Source organism: Pituophis catenifer, unplaced genomic scaffold (assembly GCF_029215685.1).
Source record: "Pituophis catenifer annectens isolate HBS135680 unplaced genomic scaffold, rPitCat1.0.hap2 SCAF_3, whole genome shotgun sequence".
In the NCBI taxonomy this organism is placed as follows: Eukaryota; Metazoa; Chordata; class Lepidosauria; order Squamata; family Colubridae; genus Pituophis; species Pituophis catenifer.
In genome coordinates this window covers 162318203-162343992 of record NW_027256883.1, presented here as the reverse complement: position 1 = coordinate 162343992, position 25790 = coordinate 162318203, and the positions used below count along the sequence as shown (strand labels likewise).

The window sequence follows — 25790 nt, the reverse complement described above, 5'->3', positions numbered from 1 at the left end:
CTCAGCTGGGACATGGACAGGAGGTGGGAGGTCAAAAAAGTAAAAATTATAACTATGACCAAGCAATCAAAATTCTGCCCCTTTTAATGTCCATTGTAGATGTCCCTGCTCTCAGCTCTCCATTGATTATGCCATATCAAAGTTAATGTTGATCCTTAGTGACCATATTGAGCAATTTTCCAGTTCTCAATGATCAACTAGCTTTTACATCCTTAGATAATAAAATGTCTTCAAGCAAACAGCCAAGCTCAGAGAGTACCAAGAGAGAGCACCAAGTACACATAGCTAGTTTTCTCCCATGTTTCTAAGTCCTTCAGGCTGCTCTTTAAAATCTCCCATGTCCATGTTTTATATTGTCTCTTCTATACCAAGACCAAGCAGCCACCCAGGGCAAATAATAATGCACTGTAGTATACACAGAATGCCTGGCTGAAATGTGGATGATGGCTACTTTGTGGTTCAGTATATTGTGCAAACCTTACATAGTTAGTATCTGATTTTTTTTGTGTCATGTGAATGCTGTTGATATAGCTTAGTGTGGTGGGTAAATCAGGTCCTTAAATGTCCATGCAGACATATTGGAGACTCCAGTATTAATAAATATAATCCTGGGCAGTGAAGCTTTATTATTATATAAAGGCATAATTGACCGCACAGTACAATGCATATTTGTTCTAAAGTAAAACTTCAGAATAACTTTATTTTAGAATAAGTGATTTACTTTGACACAGATGTAAGATGGTTCTACGAATCCATCTACATTACTGTAGCTCCTTATGTTGTGTGAATCCAGTTATTGTGGTTTATGGCCATAGTTATGGTGGCCATATGATGGTTAGCATATTTTGTAAAAGCAGCCACCCGTGGCTTAATCAAACCAGGATGGCTTAGTTTAAGGTTTTCTGAACTCAGCCACTGGATAGACCCAGAGTCCAGCCAATGAAATCCAACGGCTTATCATTGGAGGGATTTTTCTCAATGACTGCGCGGTTATTTGACACCTGTCTCCGAGGCCTGCCAGGGGGACGGGAGCAAAGGCGTTGTCAGGTGTACCGCCGCGCAAGACGGAGAGGTGAGTGGCGCAAGGATCGACCACAGTTGTCCCCGAGAGTCACCCGCTTTTGACAGCCCAGTCTCGGAAAAGGAGAATAGGAAAGCAGTCCACGGAGGGAAAAAGTGGGGCGAGAAGGGAACGATCGCTAAAAAAACCTGGCGCCGATCCAAGGTGTTTCCCGTAAACCACATGCTTCGGCGCAGCTCTTTATAAGCGCGACCTCCAGGCAGCCAACAGTCGGGAGGCAGTCTTTCCTGGGGATTGTTGTTTCGCAGTGGAAGTACCAGCCCCCTCTTGCCGGCCGCCTACCAACGGGAGCGGTGCTAGCGGTACTAATTGCAAGAAAAAGGCGCGCCCTCTGGCCCTCGCGAAGCAGGACTTGAAGCCCCCGCGGAGCCTTTGCAGCGCAGTCCCCGGAATAGTAAGCGCGCGCGCGGCGAAGGTAGGAACCCTTCGGGGTGGCGGCGTTTGTTGTAAAGGGGACCGAGGCTTGGCGGCCAAGGGCTCGTCTCCTCCGGGCCGGCAGAGTGTTGCTTTTCAAGGAGTTGTGCAGAGCACCCGATTCCTTTTGTAGCCGTCCCAGCTTCGGCCCAGTTGCTCTTGACAGTTGGCTCGTTTTTGTCTTGGGCGGCAGCGGGGGGGGAACCTTCCAACCTCTGCGGAGCATTCCGCTTAGGAGTTATTGCCGAGTAAGAATGAAAAAGCGAACCGCCGTTGCAAACGTTAGGCTTCCTACGAAACGGTGAAGATAAAACGGCGCTTGACCGTGGCTTTATCCCCTCAGTGTTGAGGCGGGCAGTGCAGGATGGTCTTGTTGCCCTTTGGCTTCCTCCTCCTCTGGGCCATTTACTGACCTCTGCTTGTAGCTGCCTCCAGGCTTCTCTCTCCCCCTCCCCCTCCACCCCCACTTTTTCTTTTTCTTCCTCCCGTTCTCCCTCATCTTTCACTCCCTCTCCTGTCAAGTTGCACAAAGCTGGTCAGAAAAATCTAAAGAAAAATTGAAGTTCTTCTTGAGGAACTGCTCCTCCAGCTCCAGCTGGCCAATGTTTGCTTGGAAGGAAGGCCCAAAGGACATTTTTCGAATAAACATGCATTGTGGTCCTGAATAAGTTGCTGTTTCCTTTTGAAATCAGCTGCACTGTAATGCACTCACATTGCTTTATTAGTGCTACCAGCATGTAGCCAGCATGAAACTAGAGCTTAATTATTGGTTGCAGAGTGGAGCTCTTTGCCTAGCCTCAGATAAGGGACCCCATCAAATGTTGGGATAAAGTTTTCTCTTGGTATGGAAGTTTTAGAGCACCATAGGACTTTTCTGTTGTACAGTACTCAAGTAGATAACACCATCTAATGTTTAAAGCCTTGAAACTTCTCTTCCTGCCTAGCCTTTCTGATTTCTCAGAGCTAAATTTGAGCTTGTTTTTGACTAGGTTTTTGCTCTGAGTCACAAAATAAAAGGGAGCATGCTGAAAAAGAAACCATGGTTAACAATACACAGTGGCTAAGCCCCTATAAAGCAGTCATTCAGAATGGGTACCATCAAAGTAAGCCAACAGTAGTGTATGGCAGGTTGGAAGTTAATAAGTTGCAACAACACATGGTTAATAGTTTTCTGCATCCTTAGGTGTGTTGAGTAAGAGTACTACCACTGTAGTATGGAAAGTGAAATTCGTAGGCCTGACTTGGAGAGTATACTAAATACTTCAGTTGTGTGAATGCAACTGTTCTGGTTTATGGCTTAACCAGAATTGACTACACTCACATGTTCTGTCACAATTAAGCAAATTATGATTTAGTGATGTACTTTTAATGTCTCCTGGTTAAATGGTGCTCCTAGGCCTTTGTTCCCAATTGGAAAGTGACTTGCCATTGCCTTCTCCCTAGGCTGAAAGAGAGTGACTGGCCCAAAGTCATCCCAGAATTTTTGTCTCAATGTAGAATTAGAATTCACACTGTTCCAAGCCTGGTGCCATTAACCACTATTCTCAGCCAGTTCTTGTTTGCAGGCTGTTAAGCTAAAAACAAAAAAAGGCTTGAAAGAATTCTGTTAATGTTAAGAACCTATAAATCTATTTCACTTTCAAGCTGAACATACAGTATTAAAGGCCTCCCAGGGCTCTCTAAATGGGCATATTAATCACAAAGCATGATTTGAAGTCTTTTCCAAATCTTTCCTCTTTGTTTTTTTCTCTCTTGTCCTCCTTCCCTTTGGACTGTTTTGCTAAACTCAGTGAACAAATGATTGGAAGCCTTTTGGAAGATTGCCCAAGGTTGTAGGACAATACCTTTGGAATGCTACGGCATAAAATAACCCCTATATTGTTCTGGAGGAACAGGGCTATTCTTGTGGACAGCAAGGTGCCAATGATAAGGGGAAGGAGCATGCAGTGGCATCAGCCAAGTGGAGAAGAGAGCTGTGCGCAGGATCCGAAAGTGAAGTTATGAAAACCCAACAAGAAAGAACAGCTGGAAGGTGTAATTGAGCCTTCTTAATCTTGTCTAACATTGGGATGACAGGAGTTGTGCTCCAGTGTATTTGGAAGGACCAAACTAAATAAGTGGCTGAAGTTGCAGAAAAGCATGATATTCTTTTTCATAGTTATTACCCAAACTTGAAAGTTGATATGATGAAGCATGATGGAGAGGCACTGCCAGGTTTATTGATAGGCAAATAAATACTTTTAGTGACCTAAGAATAGGGTTACCACAGGGCCCTAAAAATGACCATCAGATGGCACTAATGAAAAAAGCATGTGAAACCTCTCCAAATCTTTGCTGCTCTCTAGTAGCTGTCCCTATTTTTGCAGTCTGGATATAGAAGCCCAAATAATTGGTTTTGATCTCTGAAGAATAGAGTAATGTTTATACTGGAGCACTTCCTCTGTTATTCCTAGTATTTATAAATGGATAATAGATTGATAGACTGGAAATCCTCTGCAGAATAGTCAAACAATTTTTTATATCCTCAGTTGCAAATATATATTAAAGTATTTGAGAACATTAAAAAAGGCTCAAATGTCCTGCAGAGGATTCCCAATCATTTAGTGCAAGTGAACTTTCTAGAGACGATGGTGGCTATCTCTGATCATTGCTTCCATTGCCTTAAATCGCAGGCAGACTTAAGTGGGGGGCCTAGAGGTTAGTCTCAACATCTAAACTGACTCCTGTGGGAAAAGCTGTGGTTTGTAGAGCCAGCTTTTTTCAAGTAAGTTCCTGAAGCTGCCTTGTCTGTTGGTGGTTGCTGCAATTTGGTGGTCTTCTAACTTTTAATTCTTAGCCTTCTTTTTTCCACGCTGCTGATTTGCCCTCTGTCTGGAACCATTTCATGTCCTGTTAAAACTATAACTTCTGGGGCTTTTCACAGCAAGGAATTTTGGAACACGATGCTTTGGGAAGCAACAAAAGATAAATACCCATTTTTAGCATCTGCAGTCTGTTTTGAAACAACAGCAGTTTCAGAAGATACTGAAGGGGAAATTCCAAATTGATCTGTGGGACTTCAGCAATTTCCTTGGATAACAAAAATTAGGAGAATGAAAAGAAACTGAGAGGAAGGAGGAACTTGATGACTTTGGGACAGTCACACACACTCAGCCCATCCCACCTCACAGGGTTGTTGTTGGGAAAAAAATAGGAAGTATTTGGATTAGTTTGAGTTTGAGGTATGTAAAAAGAATAAAGGCAGAATACACACAAATACCTTCAATATTTGTGATTTAAAGGATTAATTCTGTCTTTTCTATGGCTGGATTAAAACGTGCTTATTGTTAAGGATTTGCTTAGTTCTTAGTGTTTTACATATTGATTGTATATACTTTTTTAATGATTTGATAGTATTTTTGTTTGTTGCTTGCAGCCATTATTATTCATTATATTTTTAATCCCACTTTTTATATCTAATTCAAGGCAATAAAGATACATAATATTCCTGCCTCTTACTTTCCCCACAGCAACCTTTGAGGTGGGTTGAGCTGTGTGAGAGAGAGAATGACTAGCCGAAAGTTGCCCATCCAGCTTTCATGCCTAAAGCAGGCCTAGAACTCACAATCTCCTGGTTTCTGTATATATGCTTTCACCACTGCATATATACAGTATATTTTCTAAATAAATAAATGTGGCTTGGAAGCAGGATTGCAATAGGCATCTAAAAACTGAATTTAGGGAAATAGAGCTGAGAGCTGTAATACTTCATTATGTTGGAGCAAGTATTTTCATCTGCACAAGGAAGGGAAAAACCAGCTTTGTCACAGAACAGCAGGGAATGTGCAATCCATGTGAGCTGTAACAATGCGGGAAATTCCCAGCTTGGCTACTTGTCTGACCTCTTCTTTTCCTAATAACACAAGAATGGAGGTGGAGGGAGAAAAGAATGCTTGCAAATCAGAGTTAACTCTTCAGAACTTCCTGAAAAGGTTCCTGGATTGTCCTATCAAGTGTACTTTAAACCACTCTTGGGAAAATCCTACCTTAGTAGCAGTGCTGCCGTGCTTTCCTAAATAAATGTGGCGGGCTTGAGAAATAGATGTAGTCCAGAGATTTCTGCAGTCATGGATGCCAGCAGGATGGAAAAGAGTTATTGTTGGAGCCAAGCCCAATATGTGGTAATTTGATATGGTCCGTTCCAAGCACAAATTGGTCTGAAGCAAAGGCCCAGTGGGAAAGTACAAATAGTAGAAGGAAATATTACTGCAATATTTTAGCACTGACTTTAAAAAAAAACCTACACTTTTTTAAAAACCAAAGCTCTATGCAATAATGGATGGTAATTCTGAGAGAGCACCACAGTCTTTGCTAGTAAGATGTTGTAGCAAAGGGCAGTGGGAGAAGAGAGAATGATTTCCCAGCACTTGTGGTTTGGAAGGGAGATGTGTGGCAAACCACGGGAGGAGAGAAACAAGTGAGGAATCCTCTAGATAAAGCTGAGGAAATTCTATGGCTACTTGTTTAAAAAAGAGGGTGAGGGAAGACACAGCACCACATTAGCCAGACATGGATGAGTTTAGGACAGATTTTTGAAGTATAATGTTGATTACCTTAGAAATGGAAAACAATGAAATGTAAAGGCTTGCTAAAGACAGTCCTATCTATAAAAGCAGAAAATGCAAGGCTCTAATATGAGACTACTTCTTCATCCACAGCCCAGGAAAACATGGTTGCCTATATGCACTTAGCCTTGTTCCTTCTCACAACCTGCGGTATCCATGAAACTGAACAGAATCGTTTGGGTTGCCACCGGCTCATCATGGCATCCCACCTTAAGAACCTGACTGATCTGGTGAGTTTATAAATTATATAGTAAGAACGTGGTATTAAAAGAATAATGATGTTAAGAAGTAACTGGGGCCAAATTAATATATATTCTTTTAATTGTTTTTAATGTTTGTATTGTATGTTTTTATCTGGCTGTACACCGCCTTGAGTCCCTTGGGAGAAGGTGCAGTATATAAATTCGAAATAAAATAAAAATAAAAATAAATAAAAAACATTATGTGGACTGGGTATCTGTGCTGATGGTAGCTTGGTAGCAGATTTCCATCTTAACAGTCAGGCTGGATTTGTATTAAATAAAGTGATAGTAGTATCTAATTTTCAATATTTTATGTTGTTCCCAGTCCCTCTGGTATTAGATTCAGGAAAAAAGTTATTCTTTTTTACAGTAAGTGGTACTGGGCAACTAGAAAACAGAGTGAGATTCTGAAATTATCTTGGCACTTTTCTCATGTTTGCAAATGCTTGGCCATTCTCAACACAACAAACCTGTAAAATAGTTTTGCATTATATCCCTAGTGCCAGTGTAGATTCTGATTGAGAGCAACTTGCTAGAGATTCCTACAGAGGTTGGCTGGGGTCTTCCTAATTTATGAATAGAATAGAATAATAGAGTTGGAAGGGACCTTGGAGGTCTTCTAGTCCAACCCCCTGCTTACGCAGGAAACCCTACACGCTTCAGACAAGTGGTTATCCAACATCTTAAAAATTTCCAGTGTTGGAGCATTCACAATTTCTGGAGGCAAGTTGTTTCGCTGATTAACTGTCGGGACTGTCATTTGTATCTTAGTTTCTTTGATTACTGTACCAAAAGCACTAGAAGAATGAATATGCAAACCAGAAGGGAAAAAAGGGTTGTGCATAAATAAAAGTTATTTAGAATTCTGCCCAAAGAATTGGTTATATTACATGTATAATCTTTGATTTGTTTAAGATCTCTGTTGGCAAATTTTAAAAGGGATGAAAAACTATGAAAAGGAAAGGTAAAATGTCCAAGATGTGTATGACACCCAGTATTTTTGTGATCACTCATCCTAATAACCGGCCCAAGATCAGCTGGACTCTCCTGCCTACATGGGACACTAAAGTCAAGTTATCGGGAAACTTATTTTACTTTCATTTAGTTTGTTTTGAGGGAGGGGGTTATGTCATTTTAGCAATATTACCCATTGCCTCTTCTATGCTGAAAGAAAATGAAATTGCCAAATATATACTATTGTAATAAGAATTGTATGAAGTTCCTACATCTCTGTCCATGTCTTTGGTCCTCTGAGAACAGACATCCTGCTGTCTAAAGCTACTTTGGAACGGTCTGATCTATTGGCTGTATGCAGGACTGACGTTTAATCCAACTTGCTATCTTTTCATTGATATGCCATATTCATTTATGAAACCAATGTATATGGCCTCTCAAGCCACATACGATGACTTCAGATGGCTTACAACATTAAAAATCCAGGACATAAAACACAGCCACCAGACAAGTTGAGCACAGCTGGGAATGCACTGAGATTAGGGCAAAACCTCCTTGAATATTTTGCTGCTATTTCATTTCATTTCATTTCATTTCATTTATTCGAATTTCTATACCGCCCTTCTCCTTTCGGACTCAGGGCGGTGAACAGCCAGATAAAAAACATCTATACAAACATCACAGTTAAAAATAAAGTTAAAGTAATTTATAAATTTGGCCCATAATTTAAAACTTGTCAATTAAAATAAATATTAAAATTTTTAAAACTAACCCTAAAATCAGGACAGACCGGCTAGCTGAAAAAAATAAGTTTTTAGGGCCCGACGAAAAATCCGGAGGTCGGAGATCACTCGTATCTCTGGGGGTAGATTGTTCCATAGGGTAGGTGCCACCACAGAGAAGGCTCTCCTCCTGGGGGTCGTCAGCCGGCATTGTCTGGCCGACGGCACCCTGAGGAGGCCCTCTCTGGGGGAGCGAACCAGCCGGTGGGAGGCTATTGGTGGCAGAAGGCGGTCCCGTAAGTACCCTGGCCCTAAGCCATGGAGCGCTTTAAAGGTGATCACCAACACCTTGAAGCGCACCCGGAAGTCCACCGGAAGCCAATGCAGCTCTTCACCTAATCGTTACTCTGGGTTATTCCTCCATGTAGATACTTTATTCTTTTTAGCTGGAGGAATAACCCAGAGATTATATACTTAATTGTTGCAGGCTGGATTTTCTAAAACTAACAAAACTGACAAGTTAATGGTCAGGGTGATCTGGAGCTGCAAAATGTTAGAAGCAAAGTCTCCTGGAATCTTGATTTTGCCTAAACCATTAATAAACAATTAGGAAATCTCTGCTGCAAGAATTGTTTCCATAACTAACTTTTTAAAAATCTCAATACTTTCCTTGCCTACAAAATTCCCAGAGGCTTTACAGAATTCTGATTCAGATAGGAAAGATTCACAAGAATTATTATTTAGCTAACAAAAATATGAAGGCAAAACTGTCTACAACCAGGAGATGAGGCTGTAAATAGCGTTGTTCTAGGGACACTTTCTCTTGTCTTGTTTCTATCTTGCCCATTTTTGATGCATTTCTGGGGTGAACATCCTGTATAAGGATGACAAATGTTTGAGTTGGTCACGTGACTTTATTAAAGTCTTTTTGCCATCCTGAATCCTCTCTGTTCTCCACCATTCCTTGACCAGTACTGAAAATCTAACTCAGACTTTCCTAGTCATCCCACAATTCCAGGCAATTGTGGCCATGTTAGTTGGATAATTATGTGGGAGTTTTGTCAATACAGTTAGACACCATCCAAATTATGGAGGATAGTTCTTGCCTAAAGCTAGCTAGTTTTTCATCCAAAGTCTGCTCTCTGTAACATTAATGAGATGGCTCTTCTGTCTTAATATCTTTGTGCCGTATACTACTAGATTCTGCAAAAACTAATAAAAAAGCATCAACGTAAGATGAATAATACTTCAATGTTTTGATTATCCATATTTATTATAAACAGTCCTTATTAACAACAACTTCTAAGGATAAATTGTTTTTATTGTTTTGACTTTGGGATAAACCTCCCTAAAAAAGGAATGTTGAGTTGCTAGCATTCCTCTTCCAGAGTTCAGTTCTCTCCCTAGGGAAGCAAATTCCTGCCTGTCGGAAAACAAATTGATTGTAATATTTATATTAAATAGTGCTGAAACACCTGCTATTTCTCACATGTATTAGTTGCCAAAGAATATTCAAGGAGGATGATGCATTTGTGATTCATTCTTTGTCCCCTTTGAGGATTTTAAAGACATTGGGGTATGCTGCTATCATATCTAATCTTTTAATAATGTATAGGTCCAATGTATAGGTTCACTGGGCAAGCCTAGTGAAGATGGCTGAGGTTCCACATTGCAATAGTATTTGGAATAGTTCTGTTTCTGTCATTCCTGAGGAAATAGAGTCCTCTGCTTGCAGTCTGGATCCCTGCCCCTCCTTGTGAAAGTTTCCAGAGAGCTGACAGAAAGATGGTGGTGGGAAATGCATCCTTCAGAGAGAAAGTGTTACCATATGTTTGAAGGGGCAGTGGCGTGCCCCTTCCTCAAGAAACATTTCTCAACTTGTACATTCTGAGCCATTATCAGCCTATCTGGAGAGAATTTCCCTTTTGGGGGAAGGTTATGGTTGGGCTGGAATTGCATTGGGCCTTGGAAAAAAATAGAGGATCTGACCAGACTGGTTTCAGGCCTAGATTCAGCACAGCACAGCATTGATTGCGTCCATGGATGATCTCTTAAGTGGGGAAATTCCCCAGAGCTTGCTACTCTCCCAGTCCTCTTCAAGATCTTCCTGAATCTGCTAGATGATGTCATCTGGCTGTCTGGAGTCAGGTTTCACCAGTATGCTGACAATGTCCAACTCTATAGCTTGACTACTGGAAAATAACTGATGTCACTGATGTTTGTCCAGTAATCTAGAGTTTATCCAGGTATGAATGGAAGTGGAACTGGTTGAGATCAATCCCAATAAGATGGAGTAGGAGTAGTAAAGACAGGCCACTTCCAGTGGGACTCCATGATTAACTTCAAGCAGAGTTACACTTCTCTGTACAAATTTAGTTTGGGGGCCCTCTTAGATTCATAGTTTCTACTTGAAGAGCAGGTGGCGTCTATGACTAAAAGCCTTTTGCTGAGCTACATCTAGGGTGCCAATTGTAACTCTTCCTGGAACCGCAGACTTTACTTGCTGCCATTTGTGCCTCAGTCACTTTTCATTTGGAATATTGTAATAAGTAGCAGTGCCCTTGAGGAGCATTTGGAAATTGCAGCTGTGAAGAATGAGGTAGTGGTGGATCCTTTTGAAGGAGCTCATTGTGACACTTTTATTCCAAGAAGTCGGTTCCAATTGGCTTCTGAGTGTAGTTCAAGGCATTACAGTAGTTATACTTCCTGGTTTGGGAATATCTTCGGATGCACCTTTTTCCCATAATAAGGTTTCCCAAGCTGTGAAGTATACCTCCTTTGGGGGAAGTGCAAGGAAGAGTCCAAGAGAAATGTGAAGGTCCTTTTAGTTTCATCATTAAAATAAAGCTTCCTTTCATTGTATTGTTTTCATTGTTTATATGTGTTCATTTTGGTGTTTGAATTTAGGGAAGGTGTGTATACGGAGGTGTGATGGCAACAGATTTAAGAAACCCTGCCTTATAATATCTGCCTATTTCAATAAGACCCAGCAGGGTAGAATTCTGATATGCCTTGTCAACTAGAGCAGGAGTATCAAACTCAATTTCATTGAGGCTGCATCAGGGTTGTGTTTGACCTTGGGGGGCCAAGTGGGCGTGGCCAGCTTGATGTCCCTTGTGTCGGGGGCATCTGTGGTGGCCCAAGCACTCTGCCAGTGAAAACGGGCTCCCAAGCTCCGTTTTCAGTTGCGATGGCCTCCTGCAACCCTCTGTCAGTGAAAACAGAGCTCTGGTGCAGGCAGCACTCCCGAGCTTTGTATTTGCTGCAGAGGCACTGCAGGCCAGTCCTTTGCTGTTTCCAGGGTGGCCCATGGGCCAGAACTAAGCACCCCATGTGCCAGATCTGGCCTTTGAGCCTTGAGCTTGATAGCCCTGAACTAGAGACTGTCATCTTTGGGGATCAACAGAAGTACTTTTTCAGTTGCTGCTCTTCTCCTCTGGAATAATATATTGTCTGAGATGTGATCGGCCCCTTCCCTTCTAAATGTTAGAAATCTGATGAAAACAAGGGTATTCCATCAAGTCAGGGAGACTGGGTTGCTGTAATGCCTTCTTGGTTGGGCGAGTAACCCTTCCTTGCTGTTAATATGTTCAGTCTCGGCTTCAGGTTCCATAGGAACATCTCTAGTCACTGATTTACTTGACTGTATTTTTTTTTTAAATTACATTTATATATTGGGAACCTATCTATCACTCATTGTCAGGAGTTGGAGCAGCCTGTAAATCCTGCAGACAAACCAATAAATAATAGGTATTGGAATTGAGAGTGAGCCTTAGTTTAGTAACATGTATCAGATAATATAATCTGAATTGGTAGAAATAATTTATAGTTTTAAGTTTAATTTTTTTTTATTTTAAATCTCCCTTTGAAAGGAATAATACATTATTCACTTTGTTTATTAAAAGTGCCCTTATTTTTCAGTATCTTTTCTAAGCCAGGAGAATGAGTCATTTGTAACTCATACTATTTCTCAAATATTATGCTGCCACACCTTAATGGAGTTTATTGTTTGAATCAAATGTACTGCTGATTAATTTTGCAGGCATGATTAAATTTTAAGATTAGTTGGTATATCTGTACTTGGAGCCGAAACTTTAATGATTCAAATTTTAAATATTATGGAAGTACTGTGTACTCATTTGGCACTATTTATATTCAGTATATGGCATATTACTATCATAAAAATCTCCCTTCCCTACTCCTAAAGAGAATACAGATTTTAGAACAGAGAGTGGGATTTTCATGCCATTTAGATCTAGGAAAAGGATTGGATTAACAAAATGTATATTTAAAACTCTGGGAATTCCCTAGTTAAATGCCTTTAAATCATGTGGGAATTTGCAAGATTGACCGAACAAGCAATTTTAATGATGCTTGTCATGTTTTAACAATATTTATTCGGAAACTCCATTGCATCATCTACTTCAGTAGCTGTTTCAAAAGCTGAATTATACTTGCAGAGACACCTAATTTTGTAAAGCTGTTTTTTCATTCTAGTGTGATTTTCCTTGTTATACCTAACAATAACCCTAATGATGGAATTAAATCAAAGCAACAAATACAATTGTTTTTTAATGATCATTTGGAGTTACCAAGACCACAGAAAGGATGGTTTATAGCCCATAAAGCACTTATGGCAGTCATAAAATGCTACACACACACACACACACACACACACACACACACACACTTCCATGACTGCATTTGAGCACTTGGAAACTGGCTCACATTTACAACTGGTTACAGTGTCCTGCAGTCACATGACTGTAATCTGTGATTTATTTATTTTTTTGGCCAGTTCCTGGCAAAAAAAATTTGCCCATCCGAGATAATGAATTCAGACTTACGACCATGTGATAAGCTTAATGTCCACTGTAAAAATAGTCATAAAATTGGATCCAGTCATGTGGGTGCCTCAACTTTCAACTGTCATGACTTGCCACCAAAATTTTGGCCCCAATTGCCGTCATAAGTCAAGGACTACCACTGCAAATTGTAAATTCATAGTCAAATATGCTCAGGGAAGAGATCAGCTGTGAAATGGATAATGTGATTCCCAGAATAGTGGGAATTGTATGATTTCTTTCCTGGTGATATTGCTTGAAGAGTCTTTCAGCAGAGTATCCAGAAAGCAGAAACTATGGTTCGGATTGCCAGAGTTTATTTAGTTAACTGCTTGGTGCCTAGTTGTTGCTGTGCTGGCTTAGAAGCCATTTTGGCAGAATCAAAAACTCCCCCATATTTTGAGCAAGCGGGGACAGGTTGAAGATGGTAAACCCAAAACCGAAAGTGATATTCTTAAACTGTTTATCATTCTTGGGATAGTGAGCTAAGCTTTTTCCCTCATTGATTTCCTGCTTGCCTTTTCCTGAGTTGCTCTGTGATATTGCTGGTGATTGTTGCCATTGCTAGTGGGGCTGTGGATGTGCCTTTTTGACAGTCCCAACTCTGATCAATTGCTGTGGTTAACGCTGAACCATTCCCTGATTTATTCATCCCAAACCAGGGGTGGCTTCTACTTACCTTTACTACCGGTTCGCAATGGGAGCGCTTGCTTTGCTTGTGCACACTTGTACACTTCTCTGCATGCGTAGAAGCTTCTGTGCATGCGCAGATCGTCCATTATGACGTCCGGGTGGGTGGATGGAGCCTCCCGCCACTTTTACTACCGGTTCGCAAGAACCAGACAGAACCGGGAGCAACCCACCACTGTCCCAAATACTTATGTTTCACTTTTCTTGCAACTCCCTAAAACACATTCTAGGTTTATGCAAGGAATTCAGTTCTCTAACCTTGTTATACTACCACTAGTGTTTACGTTTGCCCTAGATATCTTGGCTTCCTTGGAACATTCTTTGGATTCATAAAACTAAAACAGAGTAAGATTAACGGACATTTACCCTGTATTTTTTCATTACAGATTGATAGCCAGATGGAAACTTCCTGCCTGCGATCTTTTGAATATGTGGATGAAAGGGAACTGGTAAGTTGCAAGAGCTTGTCCTCTATTCAATTTGTCACATTGCCAATTAGAGATTATATAAGAGCTTCTAGTGTCCAGAGTTTGGAGCACTGGATTTCAATGTATTTTTTAAAGGTTTTTTTTCACTACGAGGAATTATGAGTATAGTACTGACCTTTGGTTTAGCTTTGGGCTTCTGCATATTTTTTTCTCTAGCATGGTCACTACTAGGAGATTCCAAACCAGAATTTTCTATCAAGTTAAATCTTGAGAATACCAGTTGGCTTTGAAACTGTGGATTGCTCAAAATCACTGGATCGTGATTATTTCCTCCCCACAGTTACTAAAGAAAGGTTATCATTCTACTTAAGTTAGCTTTCAAAAATTCTATGAGAAAACCCTAAGAGTCTCTGGAATCCAATTGAAATATATTGTTTTTAAAGGCTTAGAAGGTTTAAAAGAATTAAATCTTGCCTGAATTATTAATTGGTATGCAAATTAGAATTTGCATCAGCAGTCAGTGTCTTCTGGGTAGTCCTGAGTCCTGTAAGATGCTAGAGAGGTCATTAGCATCTAGTTTTTCATTTGATCCATGGTGAACTCAGAGACAAAATATGAGAGCCTTTGATGCTGTTGCTCATTTGATTGACTTACCTCTTTGGACCCTTTTTAATCGAAGAAGAGCAATTATATTGATCATCTTCAAGGCTATTTTTACCCTTGTCCCTTTTTGGAAAAGACAGGTGGTAGCAACAAGAAAAAATAGTACTTGATCTGAACAATGCTAACTTTTTCACATCAAAACTGAATATTTTCATTGCTGACATCTATATTTATTATCTTCTAGGATAATACTGAATGCTTTCTCAAAGCAGCCTATAATCCCCTGAAAGGTATAATTGATAATATTACATTCAAGAGTAATACTCCAAACTATGAGAAACTCCATCTGATAAAGGGCTTATATGTGAACCTTGCAAGATGCATTAAGCCTCACGATGATAAGAACAAGGTAAATTTTACTGATCTGTTTTGCAATCCTCAGAAATGATGTTAATACATTTAATGAGACTGAGAAGCTGATTGACAACTGACATCTAAATTTTAAAGCTGAGGAGAGAATTGAAAAAAAAAATGCTTTAGTGTGTCTTTCCTTGAATGTGCCTTGTTGGGATTGAACCAGATATAACCTTAATCACATTTTTAGACTTCACATACAGGTACATAATTTTAAAGTACCTAAAGACAGGGCAGAAAGGGGGTTACTTTGGGGCCTTTGAAGCAATGGATAGGTTTCAGCCAGCTGCTTCTTCCTCCAAGTGCTTGCTATCTGCAATGGGAAGGAAATGCTTACAGCTTAACAGCTATAGCTATATTTTTGGTTAGTTTTATCTTATGCTGGCCCATGCACAAAATATGCAAAATGTATCATCTGGGCGATATCATTTAGGACCAATCAAAATAACTCAAAAAGGCACGCACTCTTCTAAATTCTCCAGAACTCTTCATCAATTAAAATGTCCCCAAATATGAGAAAAAGAAGTTTTAGGAAAATCCCCCAAATAGGTTAGCAGTTTTAACCAATGGTATCTACAGAGTCAATCTGGAAACAGAGTTTGTGGATTGAATGTGTAATATATTGTATTTGATTACACTTTAATCTTTAGGGACTGAAAATTCCTAAGGGACTGAGATGAGGAAGTACTTGCTCTATCCCACTGACCTTTAAAATCCTATTGATATGTTGGATATTCCTTGTAGGATCTTCAGTATAGAGTTTAGAACAGGCCTTGCTTATAGAAGTAGAGAAACTATTTTTGTAGTTGATTGGCTGGTGATAATTTTTTATGCTGTCATAGATATAATAGCAGCTAATTTTGTTTCTTTTTCCCTCATGTTTTCTGTTTACTCTGAAAGAAGTGCATCAAGACCTTCTCCCGTACTGCAGAGCAGACTTTGCAACTGGTGCACAAATACTTTAGCCTAGCCAAGCAGTTTCTGAACAAGGAAACATTCACAGATGATTGCAGCGGAGTCTTCCAGAAGTGTTCAGAATCCCAGGAAAAAGAAACACTTTCTCCAGGTAAACAATTCAAGACTTTCAGATGTGCATTTCTTGCCAATTGTTTGGCATAGAGTTGGGGAGCGAGGGTTTTAAATTGGGTGAAGCATTTTGTGGCTTTTATATATGTGCATTTATGTTTGTGGAGCAGGCTTCTTGTGCATTTATACGTGCAAGTGTTGTCTATTGTCTGCTGGAATGCAAGCCTTAGAAGTCAACAGACATCTCATTTGAATGGAAATGCAGTGGGCCTCTTTAGTTTGAAGTGAAGAAAACACTGAATCATTTTAAGTCTGATGTAGCTACAGATTCCTGATTCTTGTGTGCATGAATAAGAGTTGTGGTGGCACAGTGGTTAGAATGCAGCATTGCAGTCTGACTCTGCTCACTGCCAGGAATTCAATCCTCACTGGTTTAAGGTTGATTTAGCCTTCCATCCTTCTGAGGTGGGTAAAATGAGGACCCAAATTGTTGGGGGCAATATGCTGACTCTATAAACTGCTTAGAGAGGACTGTAAAGCATTTATATAAGTGGTATTGCTAGTACTATACAGCAGGATGGTGTGGATTTTAACACAATGTTAGTTGAAGTTCTTCCCCATTACCCATTGTTCTGTGTTAATCAACTTTAATATTTCTGTATTTTTTTTTTTTTTTTTGCCCTCTGTCACATATTTGGCTTACATTAGCGCTGAGAGAAACTTCAAGCAGTATGTATAAAGACTGCCTAAAAGCCTACCACGAAACCATTTGTAATAGATATTACTTTTGTTCTAAGCATCTTCACAATCAACTTCAATTTCAAAACTGCAGTATTTCTGCTTAAAGATTCAAGAATCCTAGAATGGTGCCTGACCACCAGAAATGGGATCTTTTAATCTCATGGCAGAGAATTTCAGATATATTCCTGAGGTGGACCTCAAATAGATGGAAAGGCTAAACTGCAAAGATGGGAATAAGTTGAGAAGACATTGCATTCTTATTTAACTGGTGTTTCTCTGTCTCTGTGTGTCTACATACCCATCCTTCTGTTTTTTTAAATTCAGTTTGGAAGGTCCATATAAAATGCTTCAATTCCTAATGGTCCTAGCATTATTCAGGCATAATTGAATGGAATCTTTATAGCTGGGCTTTTCTCCACTTCTTAAATCTACTTCCAAATAAACCTCATTTTTAGTTTTATTACTTTGAGATCCAATGAGATAATGAAGCCTTCAGTCCTTCTGAATGGTTGCCAAGGAGAATGCAGTCACTGTCTGACCTGAAAATCTGTCTTGAGTTCATCTGTGTTCTTGCAGAAGTTTATGTTTTATGTCTGTGCATGCAGCATCTATAGTGACGTATACTATAGATTCACTTGTTATGGCCACTTGTTATGGCTATGAATATCCACATCGCCATTCCTATGGAGAAATTATTATTCCCTTTGATTTTCTGGACAATTGAATCGTGATCCAGTGCTTGGTCTCAATTGCATATGATTTCTCCATAAACTTCAGTTGCATGAGCTCTTTCTTAGTGTTGCTACCCCAAGCTAATCTTACACTGTTTCCTCCATCCATCCATCCATTCATTCATTAATCTTTCATCCTCAAAGTTCTTTCTGGATCCTGCTGCTGGTTGCCTTGCTTTGTTTCAGTTTTAACCTGTAGTTTCTTCTGTTGCTTTTCGCCATGATTTGAAAAAAGGCTGAAATCTGGTGTTGGCATGATGGTAGCTTAAAGAAAGATCTAATTTGAGCCTAATGCAACCCTTTGGTTCTTCTTGCATCTTAAGAAGCTGATTACTCTATGGCGATTCTCTCTATCTGGATCTTTTCAGGTGTTGTTACTCCCCTGGATTGCAACTGTTCATCTGCAGGCCCGATCAATTTAGAAGGCTCGACATATCTCGTTCCAACTTCTGAGTCTTTCTCTTCCATTGCAGAGCAGCTGGACAGCAGGAAGACAGCTGCCAGCATTCTCCAACTACTAAGGCTTCGTAATACTACTCAAATTCATAGTGGGTTAGAGAGCAATACCAGGTCTAGGATAACTAGAAGCACCGATAAAAACCAAGAAATCACTAAAAGCATGGATTTCGGTGCTGGTATTGGTGTCATATTACCATCACCATCCTCGCCTTCTCTTTCTATCCAGAAACAGTTGGAATCCAAGGAGACCAGATCTCCCTCCCTGGATTCCAGAACTGGTGAAAGCCAGAAAAGAACTGATGAGTTAGCTTCTCAGCATCTCCCTCTCTCTGACTTAGCCAAATTCTTTCTCAATCAGCAATGGTTTGAGATAAAAGAAAAAACTGAGGCCATTCCAGGACTCGCATCTGATCAGGATACCACTGTTGCCAGCAGTGCTTTCAGCTTAACTCTGACATCATCTTCCAATTTGGAGCAAATAGACAGCTCTAGTGTGCCCTCCAGTGGCAGTCCCCATGTCCTGGGCCACAAAGTTCCTGTCTCTGCAACACAAGATCCTTCTAGATTTGTGGCCACTACAGAGAATTCCTCACCCCCCAAACATATATCCCATGAAAGCTACACCAGTAGCAAAGATAAAAACTCCAAAGCACTGCAAAACAGCCAGCTGCGGGAGAGACGAGAAGAGGGTCTGGCCAACAAGGACAGGGAATTGGAGGATAGCCTGCTGGGACCCAGCTTTGATCTGAACTTCATTCCTCCGAACGCAGAGAAGCACATCAAGAAGTCAGAGGCCAGAAATACCCAAGGGACGTCTGTGACATATGTGGTGATACCCAGTGTCCTGGGAATCCTGCTAGCCCTGGGAGGCCTGCTGTTCTACTTGCATAAATCCAGGGTAAGGTTGAGTCCTGCCTTAACAAACGTATATCTACATTCCTTTCCTCTTTCTCTTGGTGGCAAATTTGAGGCGTAGAGTTTCCTGCAGATGGTAAAATAGAACTGTCATTTAGAGAGACGTATAGCTTCTTGGCAAAATGCAAACTTTGCAGGTTCAATACCTGCCATCCTCAAGATAGGTCTGGAAAACCACTAGCTCTAGGTATGAGCAACAATGTTAGATGTGAAATAGTTTCTTGTGTCCCTGGGCAAAAACGCTTTCTTTGCATTTCCCTTAAGTATTTCCTGCAACTTGTCTTACGTTTTGTTTGCTGTTGTAAAATATCTTCCTTCTCCTTTTGTTTTCCTTGGGACGCCCCCCCCCAAAAAAGCTAGGTTTGTGGGGTGCATGCATCTCATCTCATGCATGCCTTGCAGTGGTAACTCTGTCTTGGATTGCCTGGGCCACCTTAAATCCTAGAGCTTCCTACACCACAAGATGCAAGCATTGCTTAAGACGGAGCACTTCCCATGCTGCCCAGCCCACCACTCAACTTCTTAAAAGTACTTGGCTGTAAAAGTACAGTGCTTAGAACTGATGTCGCTGATGAGTGGGAAGCGCATCCTGTGATTCATCTTTTGATTCCTAGAATCAGGATAGGGTTGGAAAATGTTCCTAAGTAGCTTGAAAGTCTTATGGAGTTGAAGAAAAATTATAAATATAATAAGTATCTTTCCAGGTTGAACAAGACAAGATGTAGTTTTATGCTAGAGACAATGTTGACCTGCACTGGGATTAAACATGTTGCATGTATCATTACTTTATACATTATTTAGAAGAACTGCTTCATAGGAAGGAAGAGGAAACAAATTATCTCTTGATTTATGGGGCTGGCACAGTGTCTTCCAAGGCTGAAATCTGTTCCTGCTTGTTTCACAAACAGTTTATAATTTTTTTTTTAAAAAAAAAAGGGGAATGACTTTGACTACACAGGAACAGTCATAGCTATCTTTTTGTTAATGCTGTAATTTATCATTGTGCAATAAGAAATGGAGAAATCTTGAAAAGCCTGGAGGTGGTGAGGATAGAATCTAATGTTGGGCTTGAGCTTGACATGTGGCCTGAACGGCATTCCTACTTTTAAATGGCATGCCAAGAAACCACACTGTGAAAGTGTGCTGAACAAAATTAAACTTGATTTAAAAGTTGGTCCGTGACTAATAATATGGAAGCTGTCCATATGCAAAGACAGCTGTTATGTTTGTTAGTAGAAGCATTTTCTTGGAGTAGTTTTTAGTTTGTTTCTCCATTTCCTCTTAAGATAGCCTTTTAGTTGGAAATCCAGTACCAATTATACCAGCAATTCAGCCCACTCATGGTTGGTTCAAATCAGGGAATAATAATTGTTCCACTACCCAATTCTTATTTTATTTCATACAGATCCTAAGAAAGAGAGGGACACAGCAGATGGGGAATAATGTAGAAAGAACAGAAGAACAAAGGTAAGAAACCAGAAGATCATGAAGTCTGCCTGTGTATAACTAGATTTTCATCTGTTAGCCTCTTCCTATTTTAGATCAATCATTCCTGACTTATAGATCCTCTCTTTGTCGCTACATATTTCAGATTCTTACATTTAAACTCACTGAAATGCCCCTCGGGGTCTTGAATGTACTCCTGTGGGATAGAATCTGTTGGGCTACTGTGTGAATGTGCCAATGTGATGATTTCCAACTATGTTGTGCTACAAATTGAGGGCACCAAGTCATTGAAAGTTGTACAAAATATTGACTAATGAATCATCAGTTGTTCCGTTTTGTCTTTTAAGATTCCTGTTCCTTTTTTGTAGGTCATTGAGTGGAGGGGAGGGATACTTGGAGTTGCAGATTCAAAGGGAAGTATGAGGTAGGTTATCTTTTTAATTTTCTCAGAAGGAAATAAGGTCTTTGGAGGAGTTTTTGTTGTCTGTCTTACAACAGTTACACCATACATGTGCATAAACGTGGTGGGCAGTTTTGAATACAGTTTGCTATGAATACTAAATGCTAGAGCCAGAAAAGAGAATACTGCTATCTTGTCCAGAAATTTAGATGTATTTTGGTGCCTTATTGGAAACAAGATGCTGGATTAGTCGAGCCTTAGCAAGTGCCCAAGGATCATGCATTATTCTTTGTGATTGGCACATGCAACCTGCTACCTCCTTTCTACATAGGTACAAGTTTCCTGTAACTATAAGTAGGTGCTATGGAATGTAGCTATGTCCTTAGGGTTAGCAGCAGCAGATAAGCATCAATTTACCATCCATTCTTAGTCTGAAAAAAAATCTGCATTCTTACGTGACTGCATTTTCTGTGAAGTCAAAGGTCATGCATGAGAACTGAAGATGGATCTTTGCATATGCCTTAGCAAAAGTTAACTTATGTGATTTGTAATAAAATAATGGCTTGTACTTTACCTCTTAACTCATTGATACAGTTTGAATTAAACAGTGATGGCTCTTCATATCTTCTTATTTCCAGTTGCACCCTTCCCTCTGAAATGAGAAACTGCCTGGGGATTTGGACTGAAAGCCCCACTTTCAAAGTACAGATCTGTTGCTATTATTGGGAGAAATTGCACAAAGGAAACTCTGGAACTGAAGCCACAGCAGTACTTTTCCAGGAAGACTGTTTTTATACTTTTTTTAATGAGAAGGAATTTATCAGGAAAATGGACGCTATTTATTTCCAGTAGCCAAGATTGGCATTCATTATACAAGTTGCCTTTTTTCTGCCATTCAGCCAACAAACTGGAGCTTGAGAAAAGGAAGATAGTCACTTGGACTGCAAAATCCCACATGTGATAGACATGGTCTACTAAGAACCACTGTGCCTATTCCATTCTGATAGGGAACAGATGACATCCTCTTCAGATCTATTAGATGTGGATTCTGCAGTTTGAACAGCCATGCTAAAGAACGTGGATGAAAATTGCCTCCTCCTTTTAGAGCTTCTGGCCTCTCGAACTGCTTAAGACTTCAGGACCTCTGCCTATGCCAGCTATTCATTTTTAAGACACTTTGTCCATTTCTTAAGCTTTGTAGGTTGTAAAGTACAGTTCTATGCATAACACCATCCAGTTAGCACTCCGCATAATATAACACACTGTTCAGAGAAAGTTGCTATCTACTTTTCCGGGAGCTTACAGTTTTATTCCCAGGATCCATTTTTAACCCTATCGTACAAAATGAGAGAAGTTTTTAACCTTAAATTTTAACTTGGTAATAAAATGGATTTTACTTAGTTTTTAGGACAAGCCAATGAATAAGTACCTTTCCATACTACACAAGATAATGCACTAGGTACTGGTTAGGATGGTTTTAAAACAGAACTGTGGCTTTTCCTTTGTGTATTAATCTGCTTTAATCAGTGATAAATGGAGGCTCCCTGTTCAGAGACAAACAAGTGTGCTTCTGAATGCCAATAGCTGGATAGGTGTAAAGAATATGAAGGAGCATTGTCTTGGTTGGCTTGTGGGGTTTCCTAACAGCCTTCCAGTTAGCAGCTGTAGAATGAGGCAACTGGCCTTTTGTAAGCAGACTTTAGCCATGGAGTATTAACTTTTTGAGCCTTATATTTTATCACTGGTACAAGTCATGGAACAAGACTCAAGTTGTATTGAGAATTAGCCTTATTTCCTTTGTTTCTCCTGACATCATAGGAAGTATTAACTGATAAGAGATGCCCAGGAACTGTTTTCCCCCTGAAATGGTTTCACGTGTAAGTGGAATCATGTTTGAAATGTAGCTGTGTTGAATTGCTGTTTAGATTTTCTGTCTTCCAAACCTCATCAACACCATCACTAATGAAATTCTGCAGCAAAACAAACATGCCAGCATGCAAAAGTCCAAGTATGGGCATGTTCCTAGAATGGCTGAAATCCTGTGCCTTTGGGGCATCTGTCTTTGTATTTTTCCATCAGGTCAAGGTGTCCCTTCCTCAAAATACTTTCAAACCTACTTTTTACTTCAGTAGATCTGTGTTCCCATAATATTTTGCCCAGCAGATGTAAACTAAGATTGTGCTTGCATGGAAGGCATGGACTAAGATTGGGGGTCCTTAACCCCCTTCTTTGCTTGCTGATTCTTTCCTGCAAGTATGTTGCCTGGCTATGTCCTTCAGTATTAGAACTTGGCTGCAGAAACAAACTCAGATTCTTTGTTGTAAATGTATCCCTAGTCTTTAAAGGAGGCAGCATGGTTTCCTATCCATTGTTTGTACCTGCAAAGGCTAGGCATTTTCTTTAGGAGAGCAACAAAACCGTGAGGTTGAGAGCTCTGTGTGTTTGCCTTGAAATAAGCAGCTCTGCCTCTTAAGCTTTAGACCCAGAATCTCATAGATAAGGATTTGTCCAGGATGTAAACCCCTTCATTCTTTTTTCCATGTTGTAGTGGAGAGTTGAGCTATAACAAGCAAATGGGAGCTGCATATTTACAGCCATATTTTGAAGTGAAGCAAAGCGAAATGTTGCACTTTCGATGCTTAAGAGGTTTTTTTGTTTGTTTTTGAGAACATTCCATCTCTTCAAGGGATAGTCATTCTGGCCTCATGCTTCATTTCAACCCATGTGCTTTTTTTTTCTTTTTTTTCTTCTGCCCTTCCCTGTTTTGGCAAGGTAGGTGATGGTTCTGAGCTGGTCTCTGGGAATGCTGCTGCCTTTGCTGCTTGAAAGTTAATGAACCAGATCAATGTTGATAGGCATTTTTTTTAAAGAGGAGGGTGTGGATGTAACAAATCAGGCTCTGTGAGGAATGATTGCTAAACAATGCATTGTAAGTTGCTTTATTGATGTGAGCAGGCCTCAGTTTCCTTTTTAATTTTATTGCAGTAGGACTTAACGGAGGTTTTGAGGTTTAAGCGTTAGCAGGGGCTTTGTATAGGTCATTGAGCCATAGCACAGGATCAGCTCTGGCTTGCTTCCAAGGAAGATCAGTGTCCCCCCACCCTCTCACCTTTGAGCCAGGTTTATCATTGTGCTTGGATGCAGCAATTGAATTGCTCCGTCTTAAGCACTTGCTTACTGGCACAGTAAATGTTTAGTATTAAAGTCAGATCCTAAGAACCACATTCCCGTGTCTTTTTTTAAAGTTGCTTTTTAAAAGAGTTGCAATTCTGGTTCAAACTGTGTTCTTTTTAATATATATATATATATTACAAACAAATATTTTATATAATTTTTTAATGTCAAATGTTTATTTAAAAACAGAAAATGATGTATTTAATAAACACTTTTAAAAGCCTTTTGTGTTTTTTGTTAAAAATCTGTATGATGTTTTAGATCTTCCTAGGACTATATCCAAATTATGGGATTTTGCGATGACTTACAGGTGATTCCTAACCATTTAGAATTGAGATTTCTAATGGACAGAAAAGCAGACTGCTGAGTCTAAAAAAAAACCCTGATCAGTGCAGTGTGAGACTAAAGACAACAAATTTCTTTGTGCTCTAATATTAACTGACCCTATATTCACAGCATACTCATTTCTTGCAGTGTAGATAATCTTTTACACATTATTATTTACTTAGCGTATGATGAGAACAAGACAGAAGAGAAGTAAACATATATACACAGTCCATGTAATTATAAGTAAAACTTCTATGGGGGTGTAGCAGTGGTCTCATAATTGGATGTCTAATTCAGCTACCAGGCAATTGATAAGCCTATTATTTGCCCAGCAGGATTCTTGCCATTTCCTGCTGCTCTTACCCTGTTTGGGTCAATCTCTAATCCAGCCATCTTCTTATTCCCTATCATCTCAGTTCCCCAGCCACTTCTTGTAGAGGTAACTGGTAATATCTAGGGTAACGCATCTTGTGAAGTTATTAGGGATGGGAACAATGGAGTTCTTGATGCTCTCTGAGCTTGGTTGAACTAAGTTAGTTAGTTAGCTAGTTAGTTAGCTAGTTAGTTAGCTAGTTAGTTAGTTAGTTAGTTTATTAAACCTCTCTACTGCCCTCCCGAAGGACTCAGGGCAGTGAACAGCCATGTTAAAACACACATAAACTCACAAAATTTAAAAACAATCTAAAAATGAATATATAAAATTTGGCCCACAAAGTTAAAACTTGACAAACAACCCAATTTAAAATTCATATTCTAAGCCAGCCCGGCCTGTTGGAACAAATGGGTCTTAAGGGCATGGTGAAAGGTACGAAGGTTGGGGATCATACGAACCTCCAGGGGCAGGTCATTCCAGAGGGCAGGTGCCCCTACACAGAAGGCTCTCCCCCTGGGGTCGCCAGTCGGCATTGTTTGGCCGACAGCACCCTGAGGAGTCCCTCTCTGTGGGAGCGTATTGGCCGGTGGGAGGCTACCGGTGGCAGAAGGCGATCTCGTACATACCCAGGTCCTAAGCCATGGAGCGCTTTAAAGGTGGTAACCAGCACCTTGAATTGTACCTGGAAGACCACCGGGAGCCAGTGCAGCTCACGCAGGAGAGGTGTTACATGGGTACGCCGTGTCGCACCCATAATTACCCTCGCGGCCGCATTCTGGACCAGTTGGAGCCTCCGGGTGCTCTTCAAGGGGAGCCCCATGTAGAGAGCATTACAGTAGTCAAGACGGGACTTGACGAGGGCGTGAGTGACTGTGCGTAAGGCATCCCTGTCCAGAAAGGGATGCAACTGGTAAATCAGGCGAACCTGATAGAAAGCTCCCCTGGCCAAGCGATCATATGGTCTTCTAAAGACAGCCGTGCATCCAAGAGAACACCCACGTTGCGAGCCCTCTCTGAGGGGGTCAGGATCTTGCCCCCAATAGTCAGCGATGGAGGTAGCTGGCTATATCGGGACGCCAGAAACCACAGCCACTCGGTCTTGGAAAGGAAAGGAAAGTGAAGTAGATTATATGGTTGGATAGTCAAATTTCTGCAAGCAAACAACCAAGGTCAAAGGGCACCAAGAACTACAATTCTCTTCT

At 40.4% G+C, this 25790-nt stretch overlaps 1 protein-coding gene across 1 annotated transcript; it reads left to right on the top strand.

Moving 5' to 3' along the window:
• Window positions 1–6203: 6203 nt before the first annotated feature.
• CSF1 (colony stimulating factor 1) lies at window positions 6204–21538 on the top strand. The gene is made up of 8 exons (XM_070939654.1): window positions 6204–6329; window positions 13938–14000; window positions 14827–14991; window positions 15897–16062; window positions 17863–18851; window positions 20274–20335; window positions 20683–20738; window positions 21353–21538. The coding sequence occupies exons 1-7, from the start codon at window positions 6204–6206 to the stop codon at window positions 20735–20737; spliced, it is 1626 nt and encodes a 541-aa protein (XP_070795755.1). The 3' UTR covers window position 20738; window positions 21353–21538.
• The last annotated feature ends 4252 nt before the right edge of the window (window positions 21539–25790 follow it).

What these genes read in the sequence shown, in the direction of transcription:
- CSF1 (XM_070939654.1), top strand. Translation starts at nt 6,204, where the DNA reads ATGGTTGCCTATATGCACTTAGCCTTGTTCCTTCTCACAACCTGCGGT. An exon ending in CTCACGATGATAAGAACAAG is followed by an intron (nt 14,992 to 15,896) that starts GTAAATTTTACT and finishes TTACTCTGAAAG; the next exon opens with AAGTGCATCAAGACCTTCTC. An exon ending in TCTACTTGCATAAATCCAGG is followed by an intron (nt 18,852 to 20,273) that starts GTAAGGTTGAGT and finishes TATTTCATACAG; the next exon opens with ATCCTAAGAAAGAGAGGGAC.